The following is a 24,635-nucleotide window of genomic DNA, read 5'->3' as shown; positions in this document are numbered from 1 at the left end:
AAGGCCGGATACTCTGAACTCCTGTTCGGTGCGTACGCACAAACAACAGTCAGAGTATTCCCCCCTCCAACCCTAAGGCGGAGGGAAGCGACCCTCTTGTCCACCGGGGTAAACTCCAACGTACTGGCACTCAACCGGGGGCTTGTGAGTATCCCCACACCCGCCTGAGCCCTCACACCCTGGGCAACTCCAGAAAAGAACAAGGTGTACCCCTTGTCCAAGAGTTTGGTTCCAGAATCCTTACTGTGTGTGGAGGTGAGCCCCACCAGGTCTAACCTGTAGCGCTCAGCCTCCCGCACCAGGTCCGGTTCCTTCCCCACCAGTGTAGTGACGTTCCACGTCCCCAAAGTCAGCCTCTGCTGCCCGGGTCTGGTCCGTCCAAACACTCCAGTGTCACTGCCACCCGTCTGGCCCACGTGGCGGAGAAGATGTGCCCACGTTGCTTCTTCGGGCTGTGCCCGGCCGGGCTCCGTGGTAAGCCCGGCCACCAGGTGCTCGCTGATGAGCCCTCCCTCCGGGCCTGGTCTCAGTCGATTGAATTCCCTTAGAGTGGCCTCCTCTCTCCTCGCCTCCAGAGTGGGGAAGGAGTCAGTTTGTATTGGGGCGGGGCGTGGGTCACGATACATGGCCAAAGCAATTCCGGGGGTCCCCAGGGGGGTCCCCAGGGGGCGTCCCCAGAGGGGTCCCCAGGGGACCTGAACAGATTGCACGAGTGAGACATGGAAGGAGGAGGCATCCTTTGAAGGAGCGCAGGCGTGAGATGCGCAGATCTGATTGGAGCAGATCTGATTGGAGCAGATCTGATTGGAGCAGGGCCGATTGGAGCAGATCTGATTGGAGCAGATATGATTGGAGCAGATCTGATTGGATCAGATCTGATTGGAGCAGGGCTACCCGCCCCTCTAGACCAGAAAGCACGCTGGCTGGGCCAGGCTACCCGACACTCTAGACCAGAAAGCACACTGGCTGGTGCCAGGCTACCCACCCCTCTAGACCAGAAAGCATGCTGGCTGGTGCCAGGCTACCCGCCCACCAGAAAGCACGCTGGCTGGGCCAGGCTGTGCTGTCACCAGCATGTCTGACTGCCTCCCTAGGAAGCAGGTGAACAACACATGATAGTGATAAACTGTTAAAGAGACATACATCTTTCTCCAACAGATGGTCCCAAGAATGTAATGCTATCAGTAAATCCACAAGATGTTGTCAAAGGAAGCTCAGTCACTTTGACCTGCAGCGCCAGTGGATCACATCCACCAGTCCAGAGCTACATCCTTTTCAAAGACAACACTGCAGTGGCCCAGAAGAACACAATGACCATCTCTAACATCCAGCCCAGTCACAGTGGAACATACCACTGTGAGGCTCAGAACAGCATTGCAACAGTCCATTCACCTCCACTCACTGTTGATGTTCAATGTGAGTTCTTCATTTAATTAAAATCTAATTATATTGATGGTGTGTGTGTGTGTGTGTGTGTGTGTGTGTGTGTGTGTGTGTGTGTGTGTGTGTGTGTGTGTGTGTGTGTGTGTGTGTGTGTGTGTGTGTGTGTGTGTGTATGAGTGTGCGTGTGCGCGTGCGCGCGTGTGTGTGTCCTCTGTGTGTAAGTTAAATATAAAAAATGTTTGCAATTTAATGCATCACGCACCGTCTAACGGGAGCATACTGTATCATTTGAAGTACCATCTCGTTTATGATTAAATGTCATGCTGTCTTTTTGATGTGAATCTACAGATGAACCAGTGAATGTGTCGGTGGAGGTCAGTCCATCAGACAGGGTAGAAGGCAGTAGTTTGACGTTGAGCTGCAGCAGTGATGCTAACCCACCAGTACACTCCTACACCTGGTACAGGAGGACTGGACCTGCTGGTTCCAGCTCCCTGGTCCAGGTAGGCTCAGAGCAGGTTCTGCTTCTGACCTCTCTGCAGTCCTCCAACACTGGACGCTACTTCTGTCAGACCAGGAACTCACTGGGAGGAAACAACTCTGACGACGTGCTGCTGGAGATACAGGGTGAGTCTGGAAATAATGTTACATAAAACTCTCTTGTTTTCCATTCTAATGTACTGTATTGTTTTGTATTACAGCTGCTAGATCATTCTAATGTACTGTATTGTTTTGTATTACAGCTGCTAGATCATTTTAATGTACTGTATTGTTTTGTATTACAGCTGCTAGATCATTCCTGAACTTCCAATCTAGAATAACGTCAGTTTATTATTATTATTATTTTTCTTCTTTTCATAATTTTTATCCCACGATTTTGCAACCCATTTTTTCACCCAGTGTCAATTATCTAATAGATAGATAGATAGATAGATAGATAGATAGATAGATAGATAGATAGATAGATAGATAGATAGATAGATAGATAGATCCATCCATCCATCTTCAACATCTTATCCGTAGTCAGGTCGCGGGGGCAACAGCTCCACCCGAGTGCTCCAGACTTCCCTCTCCAGAGCAACATTAGTGACTTCCTCCTGGGGGATTCTGAGACGTTCCAAGGCCAGTGAGTCGATGTATTTCCTCCAACTGCGCCTTGGTCTGCTCCGGGGTGTCCTCCCAGTGGGACGTGTGTAGAGGACCTCCCTCCCTCCTTTCCAGGCGAAGGAGCAGCGGTTCTACTCCGAGTCTCTCTCGTGTGACTGAACTTCTCACCCTATCTCTAAGGGAGATGCCAGCCACCCGTCGAAGAAAACTCATTTTGGCCGCTTGTATTTGCGACCTTATTCTTTCGGTCATGACCCACACTTCATGACCATAGGTGAGAGTAGGAACGAAGATTGCTCGGTAGACAGAGAGCTTTGCCCTCTGGCTCAACTCTCTTTTCGTCACAACAGTGCGGTATAGCGACTGCAATACCGCCCCTGCCGCTCCGATTCTCCGGCTGATCTCCTTCTCAGTCCTCCCCTCACTCGTGAACAAGACCCCGAGATACTTGAACTCCTTCACCTGGGGTAATGCCTCATTCCCTTCCCGAACTGCACAACCCACCGGTTTCCTGCTGAGAACCATGGCCTCAGATTTGGGCTGTGAACCGGTCCAGTGAGAGCTGAAGGTCTTGGACCCATGGTGCCATCAGGACCACATCATCTGCAAAAAGCAGTGATGCAATCCTTAGGTCACCGAGCCGAATACCCTCTCCACGACTTCGCCTCGAGATCCTGTCCATGAAAATCACAAACAGGATAGGTGACAATGCGCAGCCCTGGCGAAGGCCCCACCGGAAACGAATCCGACTTACACCCGAGCACACGGACACAGCTCTCGCTTTGGCTGTACAGAGATTGGATGGCCCTCAACAAGGTCCCCCTCACCCCATACTCCCGCAGCACCTCCCACAGGACCTCCCGGGGGACCCGGTCATATGCCTTCTCCAAATCCACAAAACACATGTACAGTAGACCGGATATGCATACTCCAGGCCTTCTCCAGGTTTCCTGCAAGAGTAAAGATCTGGTCAGTTGTTCCACGGCCAGGACGGAATCCACATTGCTCCTCCTGAATCTGAGGTTCGACTATCGGCCGAACCCTCCTTTCCAGCACCTTGGCGTAGACTTTCCCAGGGAGGCTGAGTAATGTGATACCTCCGTAATTGGCACACACCCTCTGATCCCCCTTTTTAAACAGTGGGATCACCACCCCGGTCTGCCACTCCCTCGGCACTGCCCCAGACTTCCACGCAATGTTGAAAAGGCGTATCAACCAAGACAGCCCCTCAACACCCAGGGCCTTCAGCATTTCTGGACGAATCTCATCAACCCCCGGAGCTTTGCCACTGTGGAGCTGCTTAACTACCTCAGTGACTTCCTTCCGGGAGATTGACCACGATCCCCCATCATCCTCAGGCTCTGCTTCTGTCAGGGAGGGTGGGTCTGATGATATTGGGTTTAGGAGTTCCTCAAAGCCCAAGTGTCTCTGTCATTGCCCACGTGTGCGTTGAAGTCCCCCAGTAAGACTATGGAATCCCCCACAGGTGCCCCATTCAGGACCCCATGTAGGGTATCCATGAAGGCCGGATACTCTGAACTCTTGTTCGGTGCGTACGCACAAACGACAGTCAGAGTATTCCCCCCTCCAACCCTAAGGCGGAGGGAAGCGACCCTCTTGTCCACCGGGGTAAACTCCAACGTACTGGCACTCAACCGGGGGCTTGTGAGTATCCCCACACCCGCCTGAGCCCTCACACCCTGGGCAACTCCAGAAAAGAACAAGGTGTACCCCTTGTCCAAGGGTTTGGTTCCAGAATCCTTACTGTGTGTGGAGGTGAGCCCCACCAGGTCTAACCTGTAGCGCTCAGCCTCCCGCACCAGGTCCGGTTCTTTCCCCACCAGTGTAGTGACGTTCCACGTCCCCAAAGTCAGCCTCTGCTGCCCGGGTCTGGTCCGTCCAAACACTCCAGTGTCACTGCCACCCGTCTGGCCCACGTGGCGGAGAAGATGTGCCCACGTTGCTTCTTCGGGCTGTGCCCGGCCGGGCTCCGTGGTAAGCGAGCACCAGGTGCTTGCTGACGAGCCCTCCCTCTGGGATTGAATTCCCTTAGAGTGGCCTCCTCTCTCCTCGCCTCCAGAGTGGGGAAGGAGTCAGTTTGTATTGGGGTGGGGCGGGGCGTGGGTCACGATACATGGCCAAAGCATTTCCGGGGGTCCCCAGGGGGGTCCCCAGGGGACCTGAACAGATTGCACGAGTGAGACATGGAAGGAGGAGGCATCCTTTGAAGGAGCACAGGCGTGAGATGCGCATATCTGATTGGAGCAGATCTGATTGGAGCAGGGCCGATTGGAGCAGATCTGATTGGAGCAGATCTGATTGGATCAGATCTGATTGGAGCAGGGCCGATTGGAGCAGATCTGATTGGAGCAGATCTGATTGGAGCAGGGCCCAATGAGTTGAATTAAGGGAACTGAGTTTGGGTGATGGCTTGTTCCATCTCCCAGTTGAACTTTCGTCTTAACGTGCATTTGTTACTGTACGATACTTTATTTTAGGCATGTTGCACACATGCCTAAAATTGCTGATATTTGCGCCGCCCTCGTTGAAAACAATGTATTTCAAACTCCAGCTTGTCTCAGTTCAGGCTGCATGAACAGCGCTCGAGCGCTCGGTTTCTGCCCCCTCGATATCGCAACTCTTCTATTAGATGGCTGTGGGCCAGGCTACCCACCCCTCTAGACCAGAAAGCACGCTGGCTGGGCCAGGCTACCCGCCCCTCTAGACCAGAAAGCACGCTGGCTGGGCCAGGCTACCCGCCCCTCTAGACCACAAAGCACGTTGGCTGGGCCAGGCTACCCGCTCCTCTAGACCAGAAAGCACGCTGGCTGGGCCAGGCTACCCGCCCCTCTAGACCACAAAGCACACTGGCTGGGCCAGGCTACCCGCTCCTCTAGACCACAAAGCACGCTGGCTGGGCCAGGCTAGCGGCGCTTTGACCCCTTCTAGCGTTCAGTGGATTTGTGTCGCTGGTCATGGTACCACCATGGTACTGCTGGTCATGGTACCACCATGGTACTGCTGGTCATGGTACCACCATGGTACTGCTGGTCATGGTACCACCATGGTACTGCTGGTATGTGCCCGGTTCCCATGTGTTGGTTCAAACAGCACTGACTGGTTGACGTCCTCGTGACCGGTGCCCGTGTGTTGGTTCAAACAGCACTGACTTGTTGACGTCCTCGTGCACGGTGCCCGTGTGTTGGTTCAAACCACTGACTTGTTGACGTCCTCGTGCACGGTGCCCGTGTGTTGGTTCAAACAGCACTGACTTGTTGACGTCCTCGTGCACGGTGCCCGTGTGTTGGTTCAAACAGCACTGACTTGTTGACGTCCTCGTGCACGGTGCCTGTGTGTTGGTTCAAACAGCACTGACTTGTTGACGTCCTCGTGCCCGGTGCCCGTGTTTTGGTTCAAACAGCACTGACTTGTTGACGTCCTCGTGACCGGTGCCCATGTGTTGGTTCAAACAGCACTGACTTGTTGACGTCCTCGTGCCCGGTGCCCGTGTGTTGGTTCAAACAGCACTGACTTGTTGACGTCCTCGTGACCGGTGCCCATGTGTTGGTTCAAACAGCACTGACTAGTTGACGTCCTCGTGCCCGGTGCCCATGTGTTGGTTCAAACAGCACTGACTTGTTGACGTCCTCGTGACCTGCAAGTATCATTCTCTGCATTACTTTCTGGCTCACCCTTGGCATTCCCTCATACAGGGTATTGAGGGTACTCCTGTTGATGTTAACACAAACACTGCCACCTGGTGGACGCAGAGCCGACGCTAGACTGCTGACCCGGATCTACTTCGTTGTAATGTGTTGCACGCTGGATGCACATCCGGCTTGCGCAGATCTTAGATACTAAATAATTAGTGTCAATGCTAGCGAGCTAAAATGAGGTTCAGTCATCCTGGTTCTCCATACATCTGGTCAGTTCTTCCAGTCATCCCAGATGGTTCTCCATACATCTGGTCAGTTCTTCCAGTCATCCCAGATGGTTCTCCATACATCTGACCAGTTCTTCCAGTCATCCTGGTTCTCCATACATCTGGCCAGTTTGTTGGTGCTTTGAGCTCCTGTGTCTTTCTTGAGTACATCCATATGTTGACGTCGTGCCCATGTGTTGGTTCAAACAGCACTGACTTGTTGATTGGTTGGCCTACAGAATGTCCCCTTGTGTTACGTTGGGAAAGAGGGAGTCACGCCTCTGATTGGCCTACAGCATGTCCCCTTGTGTTACGTACCCGTTAAGGGCACAGAAATTGAAGTTGTAGAGAGCTATAAATACTTGGGTGTCGTCCTTGACAACAAACTCTGCTTTGATTCTCATGTTGCCTCTACATCAAAACTAAGTCCAGCAGCGTCTTTTTTTCTGAGGAAAATGCGTTCTTTTAATGTCTCGTCTGTAATGATGACTCTTTTTTACAGAAGTTTTATTGAATCTGTTCTTATGTTTTGTATTGTTGCCTGGCACGCTAATCCGACCCTGGATATATATATATATATATATATATATATATATATATATATATATATATATATATATATTATTTCTTGAATTTATTTTTAAAATCTGATTTACTTGTTGCCTGTCTGATTTGTGATGGAAGAATATCACTCATTCTTGAGATAAGGTACAAAACAATAAGGGACAAAACCTTTTTCAAATCAGATTTTTTTTTATTTTAAGAACCATTAAAATGAAATGGATTTATTTGTAGACACAGGTCTCAACTACCAATCTTGAGAAGGAACAGGTTTTTTGCATAACATTTATTTCTAAAATGGGACATTTATGCACTTTATAACTGATTTATGTCAACTCTGTCAGACACACTAAAATCCCTTTTATTTTAATTTGATAATTTCAACAATACTATAAAGTCCTCAGTTATCTTATAATGGCTTTTAGTAGTCAAGTTAAGTAATACAATTAATTTAATATTGTTTTATTCCAATATCATACTATTATGAAATATCCCATTTCTCAAATCCTTCATTTTCAACCTTTACTTTCAATATTATAACATAAAAACAATGTTAAAAAAAATAAAAAGCATCATTAAGTAGTATTTCAGTTGGTGTTTCAATACATAAGCACAAAATATTTGACATTGAATCATCTATTTCTTTGGAAATTAACAAAAAAATCATGTGACCAACGTCTGACGGAGTTGACGGTCATCTGACGGAGTTGACAAGTTGAACTGATTTAGGTTCTAGACCACCTAGGATCTTGATTCTGGTAACTAATCCCACATTTTCAAGGATGAGGAATACAGTGGTACTATTTAGATTTGCCCTGTGACCATGGAAGCCATTTTTCAAAATGGCCGCCACCTGCTGTTACTTTACAATAACTCAAGTTCTACACCACCTAGGATCTTGATTCTGGTGACTAATCATACATTTTCAAGGATGTGGGATACATTGGTACTATTTAGATTTGTCCTGTGACCATGGTAGACATTTTTCAAAATGGCCGCCAACTTTCTGTTATTTCCCAATAACTCAAGTTCTACACCACCTAGGATCTTGATTCTGGTGACTAATACTACATTGTCAAGGATGAGGAATACAGTAGTACTATTTAGATTTATCCTGTGACAATGGCAACCATTTTCAAAAATGGCGGACCTGCTATTATTTTACCAATTAGTCAGGGAATATTATCAGAATGTCAAATCTGGGAATACATTTCTTACCAAGAATTTTCTTGTTTGTAAAGGTGTCTACTAACATATCCCACATTGGTTTCTATTGAACCACCCTAGGGGAATTTTTGACAGCTGCTGAAAGTTGGGTACCATCAACAACCAATATAAGGCTAAATGTTCTAATTTTCATTATGCTTTAAGTAGCATGTGGCATGTCAAACGAGGGGGTTTTCATGATTCTGAATCCATTCCAAGCATTAGTTTTGCACGAAAAACACTCCTTGGGCTAAAAACGGCCATAGCCATCATCACAGATGTGATGAGGTAAGCACATTTGGGCACATTTGGGCAAGTGGCTATGGCCAAACTAGGGGTTCTATGGCCAAACTAGGGGTCAAACTCCTTGGGCTAAATTCGGCCATATCCACTTGCCCAAATGTGCCCAAATGTGCTGACCTAATCACATTTGTGATGACGGCTATGGCCGTTTTCAGCCCAATGAGTGTTTTTCGTGCATAGCTAATGCTTGGAATGCATTCAGAATCATGAAAACCCCCTAGTTTGACATGTCACATGCTATAAGCATAATGAACATTTTGCCTTATATTGGTTTTTGATGGTACCCCAACTTTCAGCAGCTGTCAAAAGTTCTCCTAGGGTGGTTGAATATAAAGCAATGTGGGATATGTTAGTAGACACCCTTCCAAACACATTGGTGAAGAAAATTCTTGGTAAGGAATTTATTACCAGATTTTATTAATATCCCCATACTAAATAACGTTCTAATAATGTTCTAGACCACCTATAGACCCGACTTCACCAACAGAGATCCGGGTGACACCTAAACAACAAGTTTGGACAGCCCCACGAATTAGTGTTAATAGCAAGTGTCTTGGAGGCAGCCAACATCTGTCGAGGCGATGGGGTGGCCTTTGAGAAGTTTGCGCTTCAAGTACAGTCGCTGGTGGGCATGCTAACAACCCTAGGCCCAGAGGGAGACACAGCACTTAGATGCGGCTCACAAGTTGCACGACTCCTCAACAAGCTGCCACCAGAGATAAGGGTTGAATTCCGCCGCACAATGCTCTGCGGCCCAGGAGCAACCAACACCCTGTTGGAGTTCTCGGAGTGGTTGAAACACGAGTCCTAGCCATATAGCCTGTGCAAAGGCAAACACCTTGAAGTCCTGCTTGAGGTGAACAGTGAGCGAAAGACTCTGCCTCAACGGAAAACCTAAAAATCTGCCTTCAGAACTATCAGGCAGGATGTGCAGACACTGAAGGCATCAGTGTCGTTCTCTGTGTCCCCAGCATGTCAACCAAAGCAATGTTACCAAATCAAAGGAGCCTTCACCTCAAGTCACCTGGGGCTGGGTGAGCAATCGTATCCTGTATCTAGCCTCACAACTAAATACAGACACTTGGCCAGACTGCCGCTACAACGGTTTGAAAGGGTCAAACCCCTCATCCTGATTGGGGAAGACCACCCCACCTAATCACACCAACCGAACAATTGAGGTTGGGGCCTCCAGGTGGGCCAGCAGCCATCTGCACAAGACTGGGCAGGACCCTGCAGGAAAGCAATCTCCAGCCAAGACAATGTAAGAGCCCCAGAACACAGAGCTCATGAGGACGGAGAAACACTGGCAGGAGGCCACCAAGATACAACGCCCAAGAGACCCAGAGTGTGCCACCGCTCGCAGTAAGGAGATCAACTGCTGCAGCAACGATGTCATGAAAGGCAAGTCTCTACCAAAAAACCCCTGAACCTAATCGGGGTGTCAAGAGACCAAAGTTTCTCCCCCACAGTTCCCTGCAGTGGCCAGTGAAGTCAAACTGTGCGTCTGTGCCTGAAAGGGACAAGTCAAAGGCCATAAAGCCCACCTACTGTAATGTCCTGTCAGTAGCAACTCAACCTGCACCTGAAATAAGCCCTGACCCCTCCCAGAGAAAGTTCTTCCTTGAAAATGTAATGATTAGTCGCCAGATCCAAGATCCTTGGTGGTCTAAAACTTGAGTTATTGGTAAAATAACAGCAGGTTGGTGGCCATTTTGAAAAACAATGGCTTCCATGGTCACAGGACAAATCTAAATAGTACCACTGTATTCCTCATCTTTTAAAATGTATGATTACATTGATTAGTCACCAGAATCAAGATCCTAGGTGGTCTATAACTTGAATTATTGGTAAAATAACAGCAGGTTGGTGGCCATTTTGAAAAACAATGGCTGGCATGGTCACAGGACCAATTTAAATAGTACCACTGTATTCCTCATCTTTTAAAATGTATGATTAGTTACCAGAATCAAGATCCTAGGTGGTCTAAAACTTGAGTTATTGTAAAATAACAGCAGGTGGCGGCCATTTTGTAAAATGGCTGCCATGGTCATAGGGAAAATCTAAATTGTACCACTGTATCCCTCATCCTTGAACATGTAATATTAGTCACCAGAATCAAGATCCTAGGTGGTGTAGAACTTGAGTTATTGTAAAATAACATCAGGTGGCGGCCATTTTGGAAGATGGCTGCCATGGTCACCACGAGACAAATCTGTGATGGCCCTTTAGCCAAAAATGTTCCTTAAGGCATTCTCTAACTGTCTGCCAAATTAGAATACTTCCCATTATTCAAAAACTATCATTTTATTGTTTTGGGAACACTTTTGTCAACTCCGTCAGATACATGTCAACTCCGTCAGACACAAAACCTGATGGAGTTGACGTCTGACAGAGTTGACAAAATGGCATTTGTTTTCATCTTAACCCTCTGTAGTACAATTTATCCATTTAGTTTTTCTTCAGTTGTTAGCTAAACCTAACCCTAAACTAAAATACTAAACATTATTTTGGAATTCTTAACAAAGATCATAATAATGTCCTGACGGAGTTGACATGTAAAAGCTGTGACCACATTGATATCAACATTGTTTGTTTAAAATATCAAACAATTGAATGCTTGTCAGACCAGGTGTTCCACTGTTGCAACAAATATAAACAGGACTTGGAAAAGGAGTCTTCAGGCTAAATCTGTCGACAATATTTTCTGATTAATTTAAGACTTTCAAAAAACCTGACGGAGTTGACGGAGACGTGGGACACACGTGATATGAGATATTTAAAATATAAATTAAAATTAACTGTGTATATTGTTTGATATGTTGTTGACAATCTACTTTCATTTAGTATGTATATTTATGTGATTGTGACAGTATTAGACACTTTTTTGGCAGTTTGAAATTGTGACAACTTGCTGGGGACAGGCTAAATACAGGCCTTTTTGGGTACAGTGCCTGCTTTTAACTAATTTAGATGGCATATGGAAAAATATATAATGAAATGAATGGCATAAGAATACACAACTGTATTACATTTAACTTTGCAAGTGCTTTTATTTTTATGAATTAATTTATTTTGAACATAAATAAGGCTCTTATGTGTGGGACATGTTTTTTTCCACTTTTGTCCCTCATCTCAAGAATGAGTGATATATATATATATATATATACACACACACTTCAGGTTTGGATTGTTATTTTACAGTCAATGTAAACTTTCTGTTTTTGTACTGCTTATTCTCTTCTCTCTGTACAGAGCCTGTTGTCAGGTTGGTGGAAGGAACCAGTCACTGTGCTGGTAGAGTGGAGATAAAACACGAGGAAGAGTGGAGACTAATGCGGATGAGCTGGTGGAACTTGAAGTCAGCATCTGTAGTGTGTAGACAGCTGGACTGTGGCTCTGCTGTTTCAATAGAAACAAGTTATGGTTCATGGCAAGATGTATGGATGATAAGTCCTTCTTGTGTTGGTTCTGAATCTTCACTGAGCGAGTGTGGAACAAAGAGGTCTAAGTCAACTAGAGACAGACTAGAGGTGATCTGTTCAGGTAATGAACAATGGCTAAAACAAGGACAGTAATCTTTTTTCATGTCTTATATGTAGGCCTACAATTTACACATTTAGCAAACAAAGGGCTCTATCGTATACCATGCCTTACCCTAGCTCTGATCCATAGCTCTAATGCGTTTCATTTAGAGCTATGTTACTCTCAACTTCCGCCGCTCACATTAATGCAGACCAGCCTCTCCTCTTTAGCGTAAATAAAAATAACGTTTTTTCTACTCACCAAAACAAGTACAGTATAAACTGTACATTTTGGCCAGAAAGGGATTCTTTTTTCACCGGAGGAAAAATATTCTCTATGAGGCCATTATCTGGGCAATATCGGTAGAAGGCGCAGTGGAGTAACTACAAGTATTTTTTTTCCGATGGAAACAAAATCCCTTTTTGCCAAAAAGTACAGTTTATACGTGTGGTGGGGGGCTCAGAGTGCATCCACTAAGGAAAGTAGGCTTTCTAATGACACAACCCGCCTTTGTTTTGGTGAGTAGCAAAAACATTATTTTTATTTACGTTAAAGAGGAGAAGCTGGTCTGCATTCATGCGAGCGGCGGAAGTTGAGAGTAACATAGGCCTAGGTCTAAATGCAACGCATTAGAGCTGTGGACCAGAGCTAGCCTTACCCGCAAGCATTAACTATTATCCGTGAATTGCGCAATTAGGAGCTTCCATTATGCGTAAATGGTATCTTGCGGCCACTATACGCACTATACATTATGCCGACATCTTTATTTGCGGGTGGAGTTGGCTTCGTACGACGCTTAAAAGGTCTTTAAAAAAAAAAAAAACTTTTAGAAATGTCTATGGGAAAAATGCATTGGGATTCATTTCCTGGGCCTGCCGTCGTCATGAAAGGGGGCGGGACTGCGACGCTCTATAGCCCCGACGACCTTACAGGCGAATGCAAAGGCTCAACTTATGTAACTTAGATAGCATTACATAGCACTATATACTGTATGCATATGCATTTCATTATATAGATATTCCACTGTTACGTTCTTAGCTTACGTATGATTCATGATGACTATTTTATGTATATGATGTATCGCCATGTTTTTAGTCTTGCTTAAATGTAAATTGCTCTGGATTAAGAGCGTCTGCTAAATGCCTAAATTGTAAATTGTGTTAGAAGTTAATTTCACTATTCCCATGTATTTTCTTTTTTAACTTTTTTTCTTATGACATAACTATTGTCATGTTTAATGACAACATAATTGTATCTAAATTATTATTTCTCTCTCTCTCTCTCTCTCTCTCTCTCTCTCTCTCTCTCTCTCTCTCTCTCTCTCTCTCTCTCTCTCTCTCTCCAGAGTCTGTAAGGTTGGTGAATGGGTCTAGTTCATGTTCAGGCAGAGTGGAGGTGAAGTCTACTCAGTCGTGGGTCTCAGTGTGTGAAGGAGACTTTGACCAGCAGGATGCAGAGGTGGTCTGTAGGGAGCTTGGCTGTGGTGCTCCTTCAGTCCTCCAGGGGGCGCTCTATGGAGAAGGGAAGGCTCCAATGTCAACCAAAGAGTTCCAGTGTGAAGGCAGTGAGTCTGCTCTCCTGGACTGTAGAACCTCAGACTCAACTAGAAACACCTGCTCACCTAAGACTGTTGGACTCACCTGCTCAGGTAAAAAACAACAACTAACTACACTTTAGGTTCGGTTTATTATGTTAGAATCAACATCATATTACTTATTTTGTGCTGTTTGTCTCTTGTCTGTGTGCAGAGCCTGAAGACATCAGGTTGGTGGGAGGAACAAGTAACTGTAATGGTACACTGGAGATGAAACACCAGGGAGAGTGGATCCCAGTCGATGAGCATTATGGCTGGAAACTGGAGGCAGCAATTGTAGTGTGTAGACAGCTGAACTGTGGCTCTGCTGTTTCAACACAAAGGGGTTATGGTCATCCACTTGAACCTGCACGGAGGATGATATCGAACTGCGATGGATCTGAATCTTCTCTGAGGGAGTGTGGAACGACGTTGTCTAAGTCAGACACTCGCCACAGACTGGAAGTGGTCTGTTCAGGTAACAAACAATCACTTCACCAATGACAGTAATCTTATTTTATCTTCTACTCCTATCTATCACAAGTATTGATGGTATGGTATTACGTTTTACTGTGTGGTACGGTACCTTAGAAAATACCAGTGTACACTGTATATGTTACAGTATTTCTGCACCTTTTACTCTTTATTTCTTTCTTCCTTTCTTTCTTTCTTCTTTACGCTAATCCTCTATCCTCTGTACTGCTAGAGAAGATATCCATGTACTCTGTTACACTGAAACTAATTAATTTAATCTTTTGTCTCTTCAGCTCTCCATGTTCAACCAACACGCCACACAACAGGTGAACAAACACAACTCAAACAACTAAACATCAGATTGTAGCCTTAAACGTTTTTTATCAAAGTACATAGATATTACTTTTCTTGTTGCTGTCTATTCTATTGTCTCTGTACAGAGGTTGATGATCTCAGGTTGGTGGGAGGAAGCAGAAAGTGTACTGGTACATTGGAGGTGAAATACGAGGACGAGTGGTATCCAGTAAATCCTAGTCGCTGGGAGCAGAAGTTATCAACTGTAGCGTGTAGACAGCTGGGCTGTGGTACTCCTGTTTCAACTAAAATGATTTATGGATCTTATTATGCACCTGCATGGTGGCTCATAATACATTGGGAATGTTCTGGATCTGAATCGTTACTGAGGCAGTGTGGAAGTTTGACTTATAATACTGCTGACAACACACTGGAGTTGACCTGTTCAGGTAACAACAAATGACAGTGATTGTCTGTATGTTCTTAATGAGTGTGTCGAAATATGATAATTTGTGCTGATTTTTAAACAAATGTACTGCCAGTATTGATTCAGTCTGTAGTTCGTTCCCTGGCACGGCTGCAGCCCGATGTTTTATTCTGAAGACCCCAAAAATGAACCGGAAGCTAAATCGGGTAAAGCCGAGCCGAGCGCTACCTAGCGATGGGGACGCTGATATACGTTGGCTATCAGCGATCTCTTTCTGAATTGATAAAAAGCTCAACAAGTGGTAAAAGTCGTCCTCGGCAGCGAGAGACACTGGGAAAAAAGTTGTCATTGGCAGGCAATGAGTTTGTGTGTGGATAGTGTAAATATGTCAATTCTGTATAGATTAAATTGTATCCCGCCCTCTCTATCTCTCTTCAGGGTCTGTCAAATTGGTGCGTGGGCCTAATTTGTGTTCAGGCAGAGTGGAGGTGAAGTCTAATCAGTCATGGATCCCAGTGTGTGAAGGTGATTTTGACCAGCAGGATGCAGAGGTGGTCTGTCGGCAGCTTGACTGTGGGGTTCCTTCAGTCCTCCAGGGGGCGCTCTATGGAGAAGGGTGGGCTCCAAGGTCGACCAAAGAGTTTCAGTGTGAAGGCAGTGAATCTGATCTCCAGGACTGTAAAACCTCAGACTCAACTAGAAACACGTGCTCACCTGACAAGACCGTTGGACTCACCTGCTCAGGTAAAAGACAAACTGTGATTGGATTATTTTACATTCATCCAATTTAAAATGTATTTTATTTTATTTTGTATGCTACTGCTTATGCTCTTGTATTTTGTCTCTGTACAGACCCTGAAGTCAGGTTGGTGGGAGGAACCAGTCACTGTGCTGGCACAGTGGAGATGAAAAATAATGGAGATTGGAGACCAATTGATTTGAACTATTGGAACATGAGGTTCGCAACTGTACTGTGTAGGGAGCTGGACTGTGGCTCTCCTGTTTCAACAAAAAAGTTTACTCGTTCAAAGCAAGCTGTATGGTGGCTGGAATCTTCCTGTGTTGGATCCGAATCTTCACTGAGGGAGTGTAAGGGATCATATAGGCCAAATGAAGTAAAAGAAGGCAGAATAGAGGTGATCTGTTCAGGTAACCAACAATGACCTCAACAATGACAGTAATCTATACCAGGGGTCCCGAAACTTTTTGGCTGGGGACCCCCTGTAAATGCTTTGGCCATGTCTCGTGACCCCCGCCCCACCCCCAATACAAATTGATGGCTACAATAACCTTAATAATAGATAAAATAAAATAAATTATATTTAAATACTGAAACCAGATATTCGTTAAGGAAAGTTTATGCATGCACATAAACCTATGGAAACTCTTATTTTCCATTTTCCAGCCATCCAGTGGTGCTATACCATGACACTTTGAAAAGGGTTGCATGACTTACCCGCCTAGTGGGAATAATGTGTGCAAATGTACGCGGCAATCGGAAGCTGTGTCTATTATTTGAGGCATTTTGTTCCAATCATCAGTGTGACGTTTGGACAAAATCTGTCTGAGTAATATCAATAAATAATTATGTTAATAGCAACAATCAGCCTCCTGGTGACGCTGTGACAGGCCCAAGTGAAATAGTTGGGGATGTTCTGCTCTGGCATTCAGGGAGTGTGAAGTTGATTGGGACAACAGGGCCGGACAGCTGCCCACGGATGGACACGCACGCACGCGCACGCACGCACGCACGCACGCGCACACACACACACACACACAAAGAAGGACAGGGAGTTAACTTAAAGTTTAAAATTAGGAAAATATTTGGGTTGGTGTTAGGGTTAGGAAGGAATACAATTTAGTGGTTAGGCTTAGGGGTTGTAAAGTTAAACCTTATGCTTCCCAAAGAACTCTCTAATCTGTCTGTCTGTCTCTGTCTCTCTCTCTCTCTCTCTCTCTCTCTCTCTCTCTCTCTCTCTCTCTCTCTCCAGAGTCTGTAAGGTTGGTGAATGGGTCCAGTTTGTGTTCAGGCAGAGTGGAGGTGAAGTCTACTCAGTCGTGGGTCTCAGTGTGTGAAGACGACTTTGACCAGCAGGATGCAGAGGTGTTCTGTAGGCAGCTTGACTGTGGGGCTCCTTCAGTCCTCCAGGCGGCGCTCTATGGAGAAGGGAAGGCTTCAATGTCGACCAAAGAGTTCCAGTGTGAAGGCAATGAGACTGCTCTCCAGGACTGTAGAACCTCAGACTCAACTAGAAACACCTGCTCACCTGAAAAGACTGTTGGACTCACCTGCTCAGGTAAAACAAATACAAAAAAAAATACACTTGAGGTTTGGACTATTAGTTTACAATAAAAGTATGAATTTTTAACCGCTTATTCAAATGTATCTGTACAGCTACTGATGTCAGGTTGGTGGGCGGAACCAGTCACTGTAATGGTATATTCGAGCTGCATCACCAGGGAAAGTGGAGAACAGTGGATGATTATCAGTGGAACCAGCGGACAGCAGGCACAGTGTGTAGACATCTGAACTGTGGCTCTCTTGATTCATCAAAAGAAATAAATTCTGGAGATCTTCAATCTGTATGGTTGATCAGATCTTCTTGTGAGTCATCTGATGCTTCGCTGAGGGAGTGTATATTAAAGTGGGATAGTACATCTATCTCCAGAATAGAGGTGATCTGTTCAGGTGACAAACAATGACTTGAACAATGATTGTAATCTATAGTCTCTAGGATAGAAAGCAACTCATTAAAGATTAACATCTTATTTCACCATAATAAAACTAGAACTGCACTCTGTCGAGTGCCTACTTGCTTGTTGCACACCTACTAGTGCGCAAGCAGAGCGTGCAAGTACTATCGACCGCTACAAACTGTCAAATCTCAGCTTCTCTTTGAAAGAACGGTTGAAATATTGAATTATTAGGTTTAGCTATTTTTTTTAAAGTAGTATTATGATGTATATCGTAATAAAGATGTGGATTAAAGGACCCAATGCCTTTGATGGTGACGTATATCTCGATTAGTGTCGGGTGGATTAAAGGAAATGCCTCTATGTATATGTATATGTAATTTGTAAGTTGATTAGCGGTATAGCCTACTGTGGTTACTTTTGATGCGTATGCACTGTCCCAGCATATGACGTCAGGGTATAACTGGTATAGCTAGCTCTCAATGATGACTAGCTCTCAATGATGACGTAATAAAGATGTGGATTATAGGACCCAATGCCTTCGATGGTGACGTATATCTCGATCAATGTCGGGTGGAATGGATTACAGGAAATGCCTCTATGTATATGTAATTTGTAAGTTGATTAGTGGTATACTGTGGTTACTTTTGATGCGTATGCATCGTCCCAGCATATGACATCAGGGTATATCATTATAGCTCTCAATGATGACTAGCTCTCAATGATGACGTAATAAAGATGTGGATTAAAGGACCCAATGCCAGACTGTAATTGTTTTTTGATGGTGACGTAATGACGATATGTTTTAGTGTCGGGAAGATTAGAGGTGATGTTCCTATGTATATGTAATTTGTAAGTTGATTAGCGGTATACTGTGGTTACTCTTGATGCGTATGCACCGTCCCAGCAAATGACGTCAGGGTATAACTGGTATAGGTAGCTCTCAATGATCACTAGCTCTCAATGATGACGTAATAAAGATGTGGATTAAAGGACCCAATGCCAGAATGTAATTGGTTTTTGATGGTGACGTAATGACGATATGTTTTAGTGTCGGGGAGATTAGAGGTAATGTTCCTATGTATAGGTATATGTAATTTGTAAGTTGATTAGCGGTATACTGTGGTTACTCTTGTCCAAACTTGTCCAAAATGCAGCAGCCAGAGTCTTAACTAGAACTAAGATGAGAGAACATATTACTCCAGTCTTGGCCTCATTGCACTGGCTTCCGGTTGTTTTTAGGATTGATTTTAAAATTATTTTACTTGTTTATAAAGCTCTCAATGGTCTCGCACCTTCCTACCTACATGACTGCCTGCCGAAATATGTCCCAAACCGCCCCCTAAGGTCTTCCACTGCTGGCCTGCTCGCTTTGCCTAAAAAAATGGCAACTAAAAAATACGGGGAAGCAGCTTTTTGCTTCTACGGGCCAACGGCGTGGAACAAACTCCCACTGTACCTTCGACAGGCAGCCTCTGTAGACATTTTTAAAGCTCAGCTCAAGACCCACTTTTACACCCTTGCTTTTAATTGATTTATCTGTCTTTTTAAAAAAAAATTATTCATGTCCTCACTGTATTGTTTATGCCTTGCCTTTCTTTTCTTTTTTGTGTAAAGCACTTTGAGCTGCATTTCATGTCATGAAAGGTGCTATACAAATAAAGTTTTATTATTATTATTATTATTACTCTTGATGCGTATGCACCGTCCCAGCAAATTACGTCAGGGTATAACTCGTATAGGTACCTCTCAATGATCACTAGCTCTCAATGATGATGTAATTAAGCAAATATTAAGCAAATTACGTCAGGGTATATCTGATATAGCTAGCTCAGTAGTCAGTAGTCATTACGTCATTTGCTGGGACGGTGCATACGCATCATAGGGCGAAACTAGTACTTGCGCGCTCTGCTTGCGCAAGTAACTAGAACTGCACTCTGGCGAGTGCCTACTTGCTTGTTGCACACAAGTAGGCCATAAATGGCCTACTAGTGCGCAAGTACTGGTGACGTATATGTCGATCAGTGTCGGGTGGATTAAAGGAAATGCCTCTATGTATATGTATATGTAATTTGTAAGTTGATTAGCGGTATACTGTGGTTACTTTGCGTATGCGTATGTATCGTAGCAGCATATGACATCAGGGTAGCCTATAACTGGTATAATTAGCTCTCAATGATGACATAATAAAGATGTCAACAGAAGACAGACTAGAGGTGATCTGTTCAGGTAATGAACAATGGCTAAAACAAGGACAGTAATCTTTTGTCTTATATGTAGGCCTACAATTTACACATTTAGTAAACACAGGGCTCTATCGTACATGCCTTACCCTAGCTCTGATCCATAGCTCTAATGCGTTTAATTTAGAGTTATGTTACACTCAACTTCCGCCGCTCGCATGAATGCAGACCAGCCTCTCCTCTTTAGCGTAAATAAGAAAGGGATTTTTTTTTCACCGGAGGAAAAATATTCTCTATGAGGCAATTATCTGGGCAATATCGGTAGAAGGCGCAGTGGAGTAACAAAGTATTTTTTTTCCGGTGGAAACAAAATTCCTTTTGGCCAAAAAGTACAGTTTATACTTGTGGTGGGGGGCTCAGAGTGAGTCCACTAAGGAAAGTAGGCTTTCTAATGACACAACCCGCCTTTTAGCTAGGCGGGAAATTGACGTGACAGTTCAGTTGGTGATAAAAGCATGAAATTTGGCACAGATGCCCTTCATATGACCCTAATTGATAATCAACCTCGGGCCACGCAGAATTCCACCATTTTTCAAGATGGCCGCCAGTTTGCAATTGGACCTATACGTTTTGGACTATATCACTTTGCTAGGACTGTAAATCTTTGATTTCACCATCATTTTGATATATTCTGGAGGTATTTCTACCAAATAAGATCAAAATAACTTTAGGTTTCAATATGGCGGCATGTTTTCCAATATGGCTGCCAATAAACTGCATAAATGTACACCTGCTCATGGTTAATCCACAGTTGGTGATACAAGCATGTCATTTGGCACAAATCACCTTTATACCACCCTAATTGGTAATCAACCTCGGGCCACGCAGAATTCCTCAATTTTTCAAGATGGACGCCAGTTTTCGCCAGTTGAAATGGGGGCTGTATTTTTTAATTACCCCCTCATTTTGATATAAGAGATGTTCTGGAGGAATTCTACCAAGTAAGATTACCTGTACACCTTCCGAAAGACTAAAGCCCTGTCTTCCTTGGCTTGGCTCTCCCGCGCTGGCACATCTTGTCAATTCAGGTGCGGCTGTTTAACTTTAATTTGGGGCAAGCTAAACAGCATTTAGGAAACTAGAAAATGTATTAGCATTGAACCCCATGCTGAGTATCACAGCTATAGTGTCAACCAGTGTGCCCTGGTACTGCAATAGCACAATAAAAACTTGTCAATTGGGCTTTTGGGATTTTTTAAACCTGTCAGCCATCTTCACAAATTGTGGAATTCTGCATGGCATGAGGTTGATTACCAATTAGGGTGGTATAAAGGTGATCTGTGCCATATTTCATGCTTGCATCACCAACTGTGTATTATCCATGAGCAGATGTACATTCATGCAATTTATCGGCAGCCATATTGGAAAACATGCCACCATATTGGAACCTAATGTTATTTTTGGTAGAAATAATGTCTTACTTCGTAGAAATACCTCCAGAACATATTGTCTTATATCAAAATGAGGGGGAAATAAAAGAAAATTACAGTCTCAGCAAAAGGATAGTCCAAAACGTAGGCCCAGTTGAAGCCATTTTAACTGGCGAAACCTGTCGGCCATCTTGAAAAATGGAGGAATTATGCATGGCCCGAGGTTGATTACCAATCAGGGTGGTATAAAGGTGATCTGTGCCAAATGTCATGCTTGTATCACCAACTGTGGATTAACCATGAGTAGTACAGTTATGCAATTTATCGGCAGCCATATTGGAAAACATGCCACCATATTGGAACGTAATGTTATTTTTGGTAGAAATACCTCCAGAACATATTCTCTTATATCAAAATTAAAATTTAGCCCCAGCAAAGTGATATTGTCCAAAACGTAGGTCCAGTTGCAGGGATTTTGAAAACTGCCGGCCATCTTGAAAAAATTAGGAATTCTGCATGGCCCAAGGTTGATAATGAATTAGGGTGTCATACAGGTGATCTGTGCCAAATATCATGTTTGTATCACCAACTGTGCATTAACCATGAGCAGATGTACATTTATGCAGTTTATTGGCAGCCATATTGGAAAACATGCCACCATATTGGAACCTCATGTTACTTTTCATATCGTACTTGGTAGAAATACCTCGAGAACATATTCTCTTATCAAAATGAGGGGAAATACAAATATTTACAGCCCCAGTGAAGTGATATAGTCCAAAACGTATGTCCAGTTGCAGCCAATTTTGAAACTCGCGGGCCACCTTGAACATTTTGAAATTCTGCGTGGCCCGAGGTTGATTATCGATTAGGGTCATATGAAGGTCATCTGTGCCAAATGTCATGCTTTTATCACCAACTGAACATGTATTGAAAACAGCAATTTCCCGCCTAGCTATTTGTTTTGGTGAGTAGCAAAAACATACTTTTTGTTTACTCTAAAGAGGAGAGGCTGGTCTGCATTCATGCGAGCGGCGGAAGTTGAGAGTAACATAGGCCTAGGTCTAAATGCAACGCATTAGAGCTATGGACCAGAGCTAGCCTTACCCGCAAGCATTAACTATTATTTGTGAATTGCGCAATTAGGAGCTTCCATTATGCGTAAATGGTATCTTGCGGCCACTATACGCACTATACATTATGCCGACATCTTTATTTGCGGGTGGAGGTGGGTCTGTAGGCATGTTGATGGACTCTCCCTATAATTGCTATCTTATGCGCCTCCTCAAACCACCCGCAATGCGACGTCCATTTGATAAAAGAGCATGCGCTCCGAATTGGAGCTGATTTGGCTTGACAAATGTTGCAGAACATTCACAGCTCAGAGGTCTCATTCTGCCTTAATTCTCCACAAATCTCTGTGATTGTAATGTTCCTATAATCTTGTGACCATTAGGTTTAATTGTCTAGTCAAGAAGTTATTTGATTTAAAGGCTTAAATGATTAAGAAATGTCCCCCATCTTATTTAGTTTATTTAAAGCACTAATATCGAATCCCTCCATTGTGTGTGTGTGTGTGTGTGTGTGTGTGTGTGTGCGTGCGTGCGTGCGTGCGTGTGTGTGTGCGCGGGGCTGTGCGCACACGTGCATACTGTATGTCGTGCGCACGCAAGTGTGTGTATGGCTTGCGTGTATGCATAGGTTCAGTTGTTCTGTATTACAAAACTCAGATGCTGGCATTCAAAGCAACCAAAGGCATGGCGATAGCATTACATAGCACTATATACTGTATGCATATGCATTTCATTATATAGATACATATTCCACTGTTACGTTCTTATCTTACGTATGATTCATGATGACTATTTTATGTATATGATGTATCGCCATGTTTTTGGTCTTGCTTAAATGTAAATTGCTCTGGATTGCCTAAATTGTAAATTGTGTTAGAAGTTAATTTCACTATTCCCATGTATTTTCTTTTTTAACTTTTGTTAAATGACAACATAATTGTATCTAAATTATACTCTCTCTCTCTCTCTCTCTCTCTCTCTCTCTCTCTCTCTCTCTCTCCAGAGTCTGTAAGGTTGGTGAATGGGTCTAGTTCATGTTCAGGCAGAGTGGAGGTGAAGTCTACACAGTCGTGGGTCTCAGTGTGTGAAGGAGACTTTGACCAGAAGGATGCAGAGGTGGTTTGTAGGGAGCTTGGCTGTGGTGCTCCTTCAGTCCTCCAGGGGGCGATCTATGGGGAAGTGAAGGCTCCAATGTCAACCAAAGAGTTCCAGTGTGAAGGCAGTGAGTCTGCTCTCCTGGGCTGCGTTCGAATTGCTAGGGTTGTTCCCTACTCCCTACTCCCCATACGGGGACCCAGACTCAGTGGACTCAAATAGTGATTAATTCGGACAATACTCCCTGTATGGGGAGCACCGACTCTGACGTCAATATCGGTAGAGGGCGCTATAGGTCTGCGGGTTCATGTACTTTTTATTTGCATTGTAATCCCCATAGGGTTTTTTCAGATCGCCTCATAAAGAACTGTATGAAAAATAAACAAATCATCCCGGCCGTTTCACTCAATTGGATATGAAGAATCAACTGACTACAAAAAACCAGTCAAAACGCTGTTGCTGAAATGATGATAAAAAGGTTATTAATTTAAAATAACATAGGCCTATGATTATTATCAATAAATTAATATTATATCCATTATCCAGCAATATGAAAACAGTGCACCACCTTGACAATATGAAAATATCAGCAGCATGATTATGAACCCCCGCTAATCCTGGGGGGGGGGGGGGGGGATACGGTAAAAATAGCCGATCTATAAGCAACGCGACGTCCGTGTTGTGAGCTTGTAGATCGGGTACTTTTGGTAAAGAATTACCAAAAGTAGCCAATCTACAAGCTCTGCTCACAATACGGACGTTAACAGAAACAGCAGTCCAATAAATTACTGCCTACATAATGAAGTTGTAATGTATTTAGTGCAATTAAATGAAATCATGTTAGATAACATATATTTTTTAATGGCAGGAATTAATTAATATGAATAAAACATATGTTCGGAGACACAATTAATGTGTCTCACATGCATGTACAAAATATATATTGGACTTTAGCACATAGCTTTACAACCTCACCAACCTTAATCCAAAAACTATTAAAATATAAGGCCTTCTACAGCAGCAAGCAACTGTTTTATTATAAATAAATAAAACAAATCAATTGCAAATAAATGCACAGATCATTTGTCTCGAGATCTGTAGCTTTGAGATCCGCCAGGGAAGAAAAGAGATGGGAAACGAAAGTTTAAAAAGTACATTTGTGTTGATTTCTTTCGCTGGTTCAACTTCTGCCTCTTCTGAGTTGGAGCGCAATAAGCGCATGCATGCAGAAGCAGCGCACGTGCGCGCAAACGCGTGCATGTGCGCTCAAGAGCGAGCTTGCGCAATGCATTATGGGGCAGATTTGCTTCTGTGTTTTTGTAGTGACCATCGGATGGTCCCTACAATTCCCGGTGCATTGTGGGATACTTCAGTCCACTACATTAGGG

The 24,635-nt window shown here is 44.1% G+C and overlaps 2 protein-coding genes across 2 annotated transcripts in view; both read left to right on the top strand.

Annotated features, from left to right (window-relative positions):
- LOC306934229 (chymotrypsinogen A-like) overlaps positions 1 to 24,635 on the top strand; it is a gene marked incomplete at its 3' end in the record, with an annotated part of 117,750 nt that overhangs the window by 50,408 nt on the left and 42,707 nt on the right. The window lies entirely within an intron of this gene.
- Positions 13,524 to 17,771, top strand: LOC306940051 (scavenger receptor cysteine-rich type 1 protein M130-like). The gene is made up of 8 exons (XM_079524986.1): positions 13,524 to 13,652; positions 13,753 to 14,055; positions 14,345 to 14,377; positions 14,492 to 14,794; positions 15,211 to 15,516; positions 15,625 to 15,921; positions 16,764 to 17,069; positions 17,168 to 17,771. The coding sequence occupies exons 1-8, from the start codon at positions 13,538 to 13,540 to the stop codon at positions 17,473 to 17,475; spliced, it is 1,971 nt and encodes a 656-aa protein (XP_079381112.1). The 5' UTR covers positions 13,524 to 13,537; the 3' UTR covers positions 17,476 to 17,771.

This window comes from Electrona antarctica (genome assembly GCF_951216825.1).
Source record: "Electrona antarctica genome assembly, chromosome: 2".
NCBI lineage: Eukaryota > Metazoa > Chordata > Actinopteri > Myctophiformes > Myctophidae > Electrona > Electrona antarctica.
Note: the sequence above shows the minus strand (reverse complement) of the source record. Positions and strands in the feature narration are given on the sequence as shown.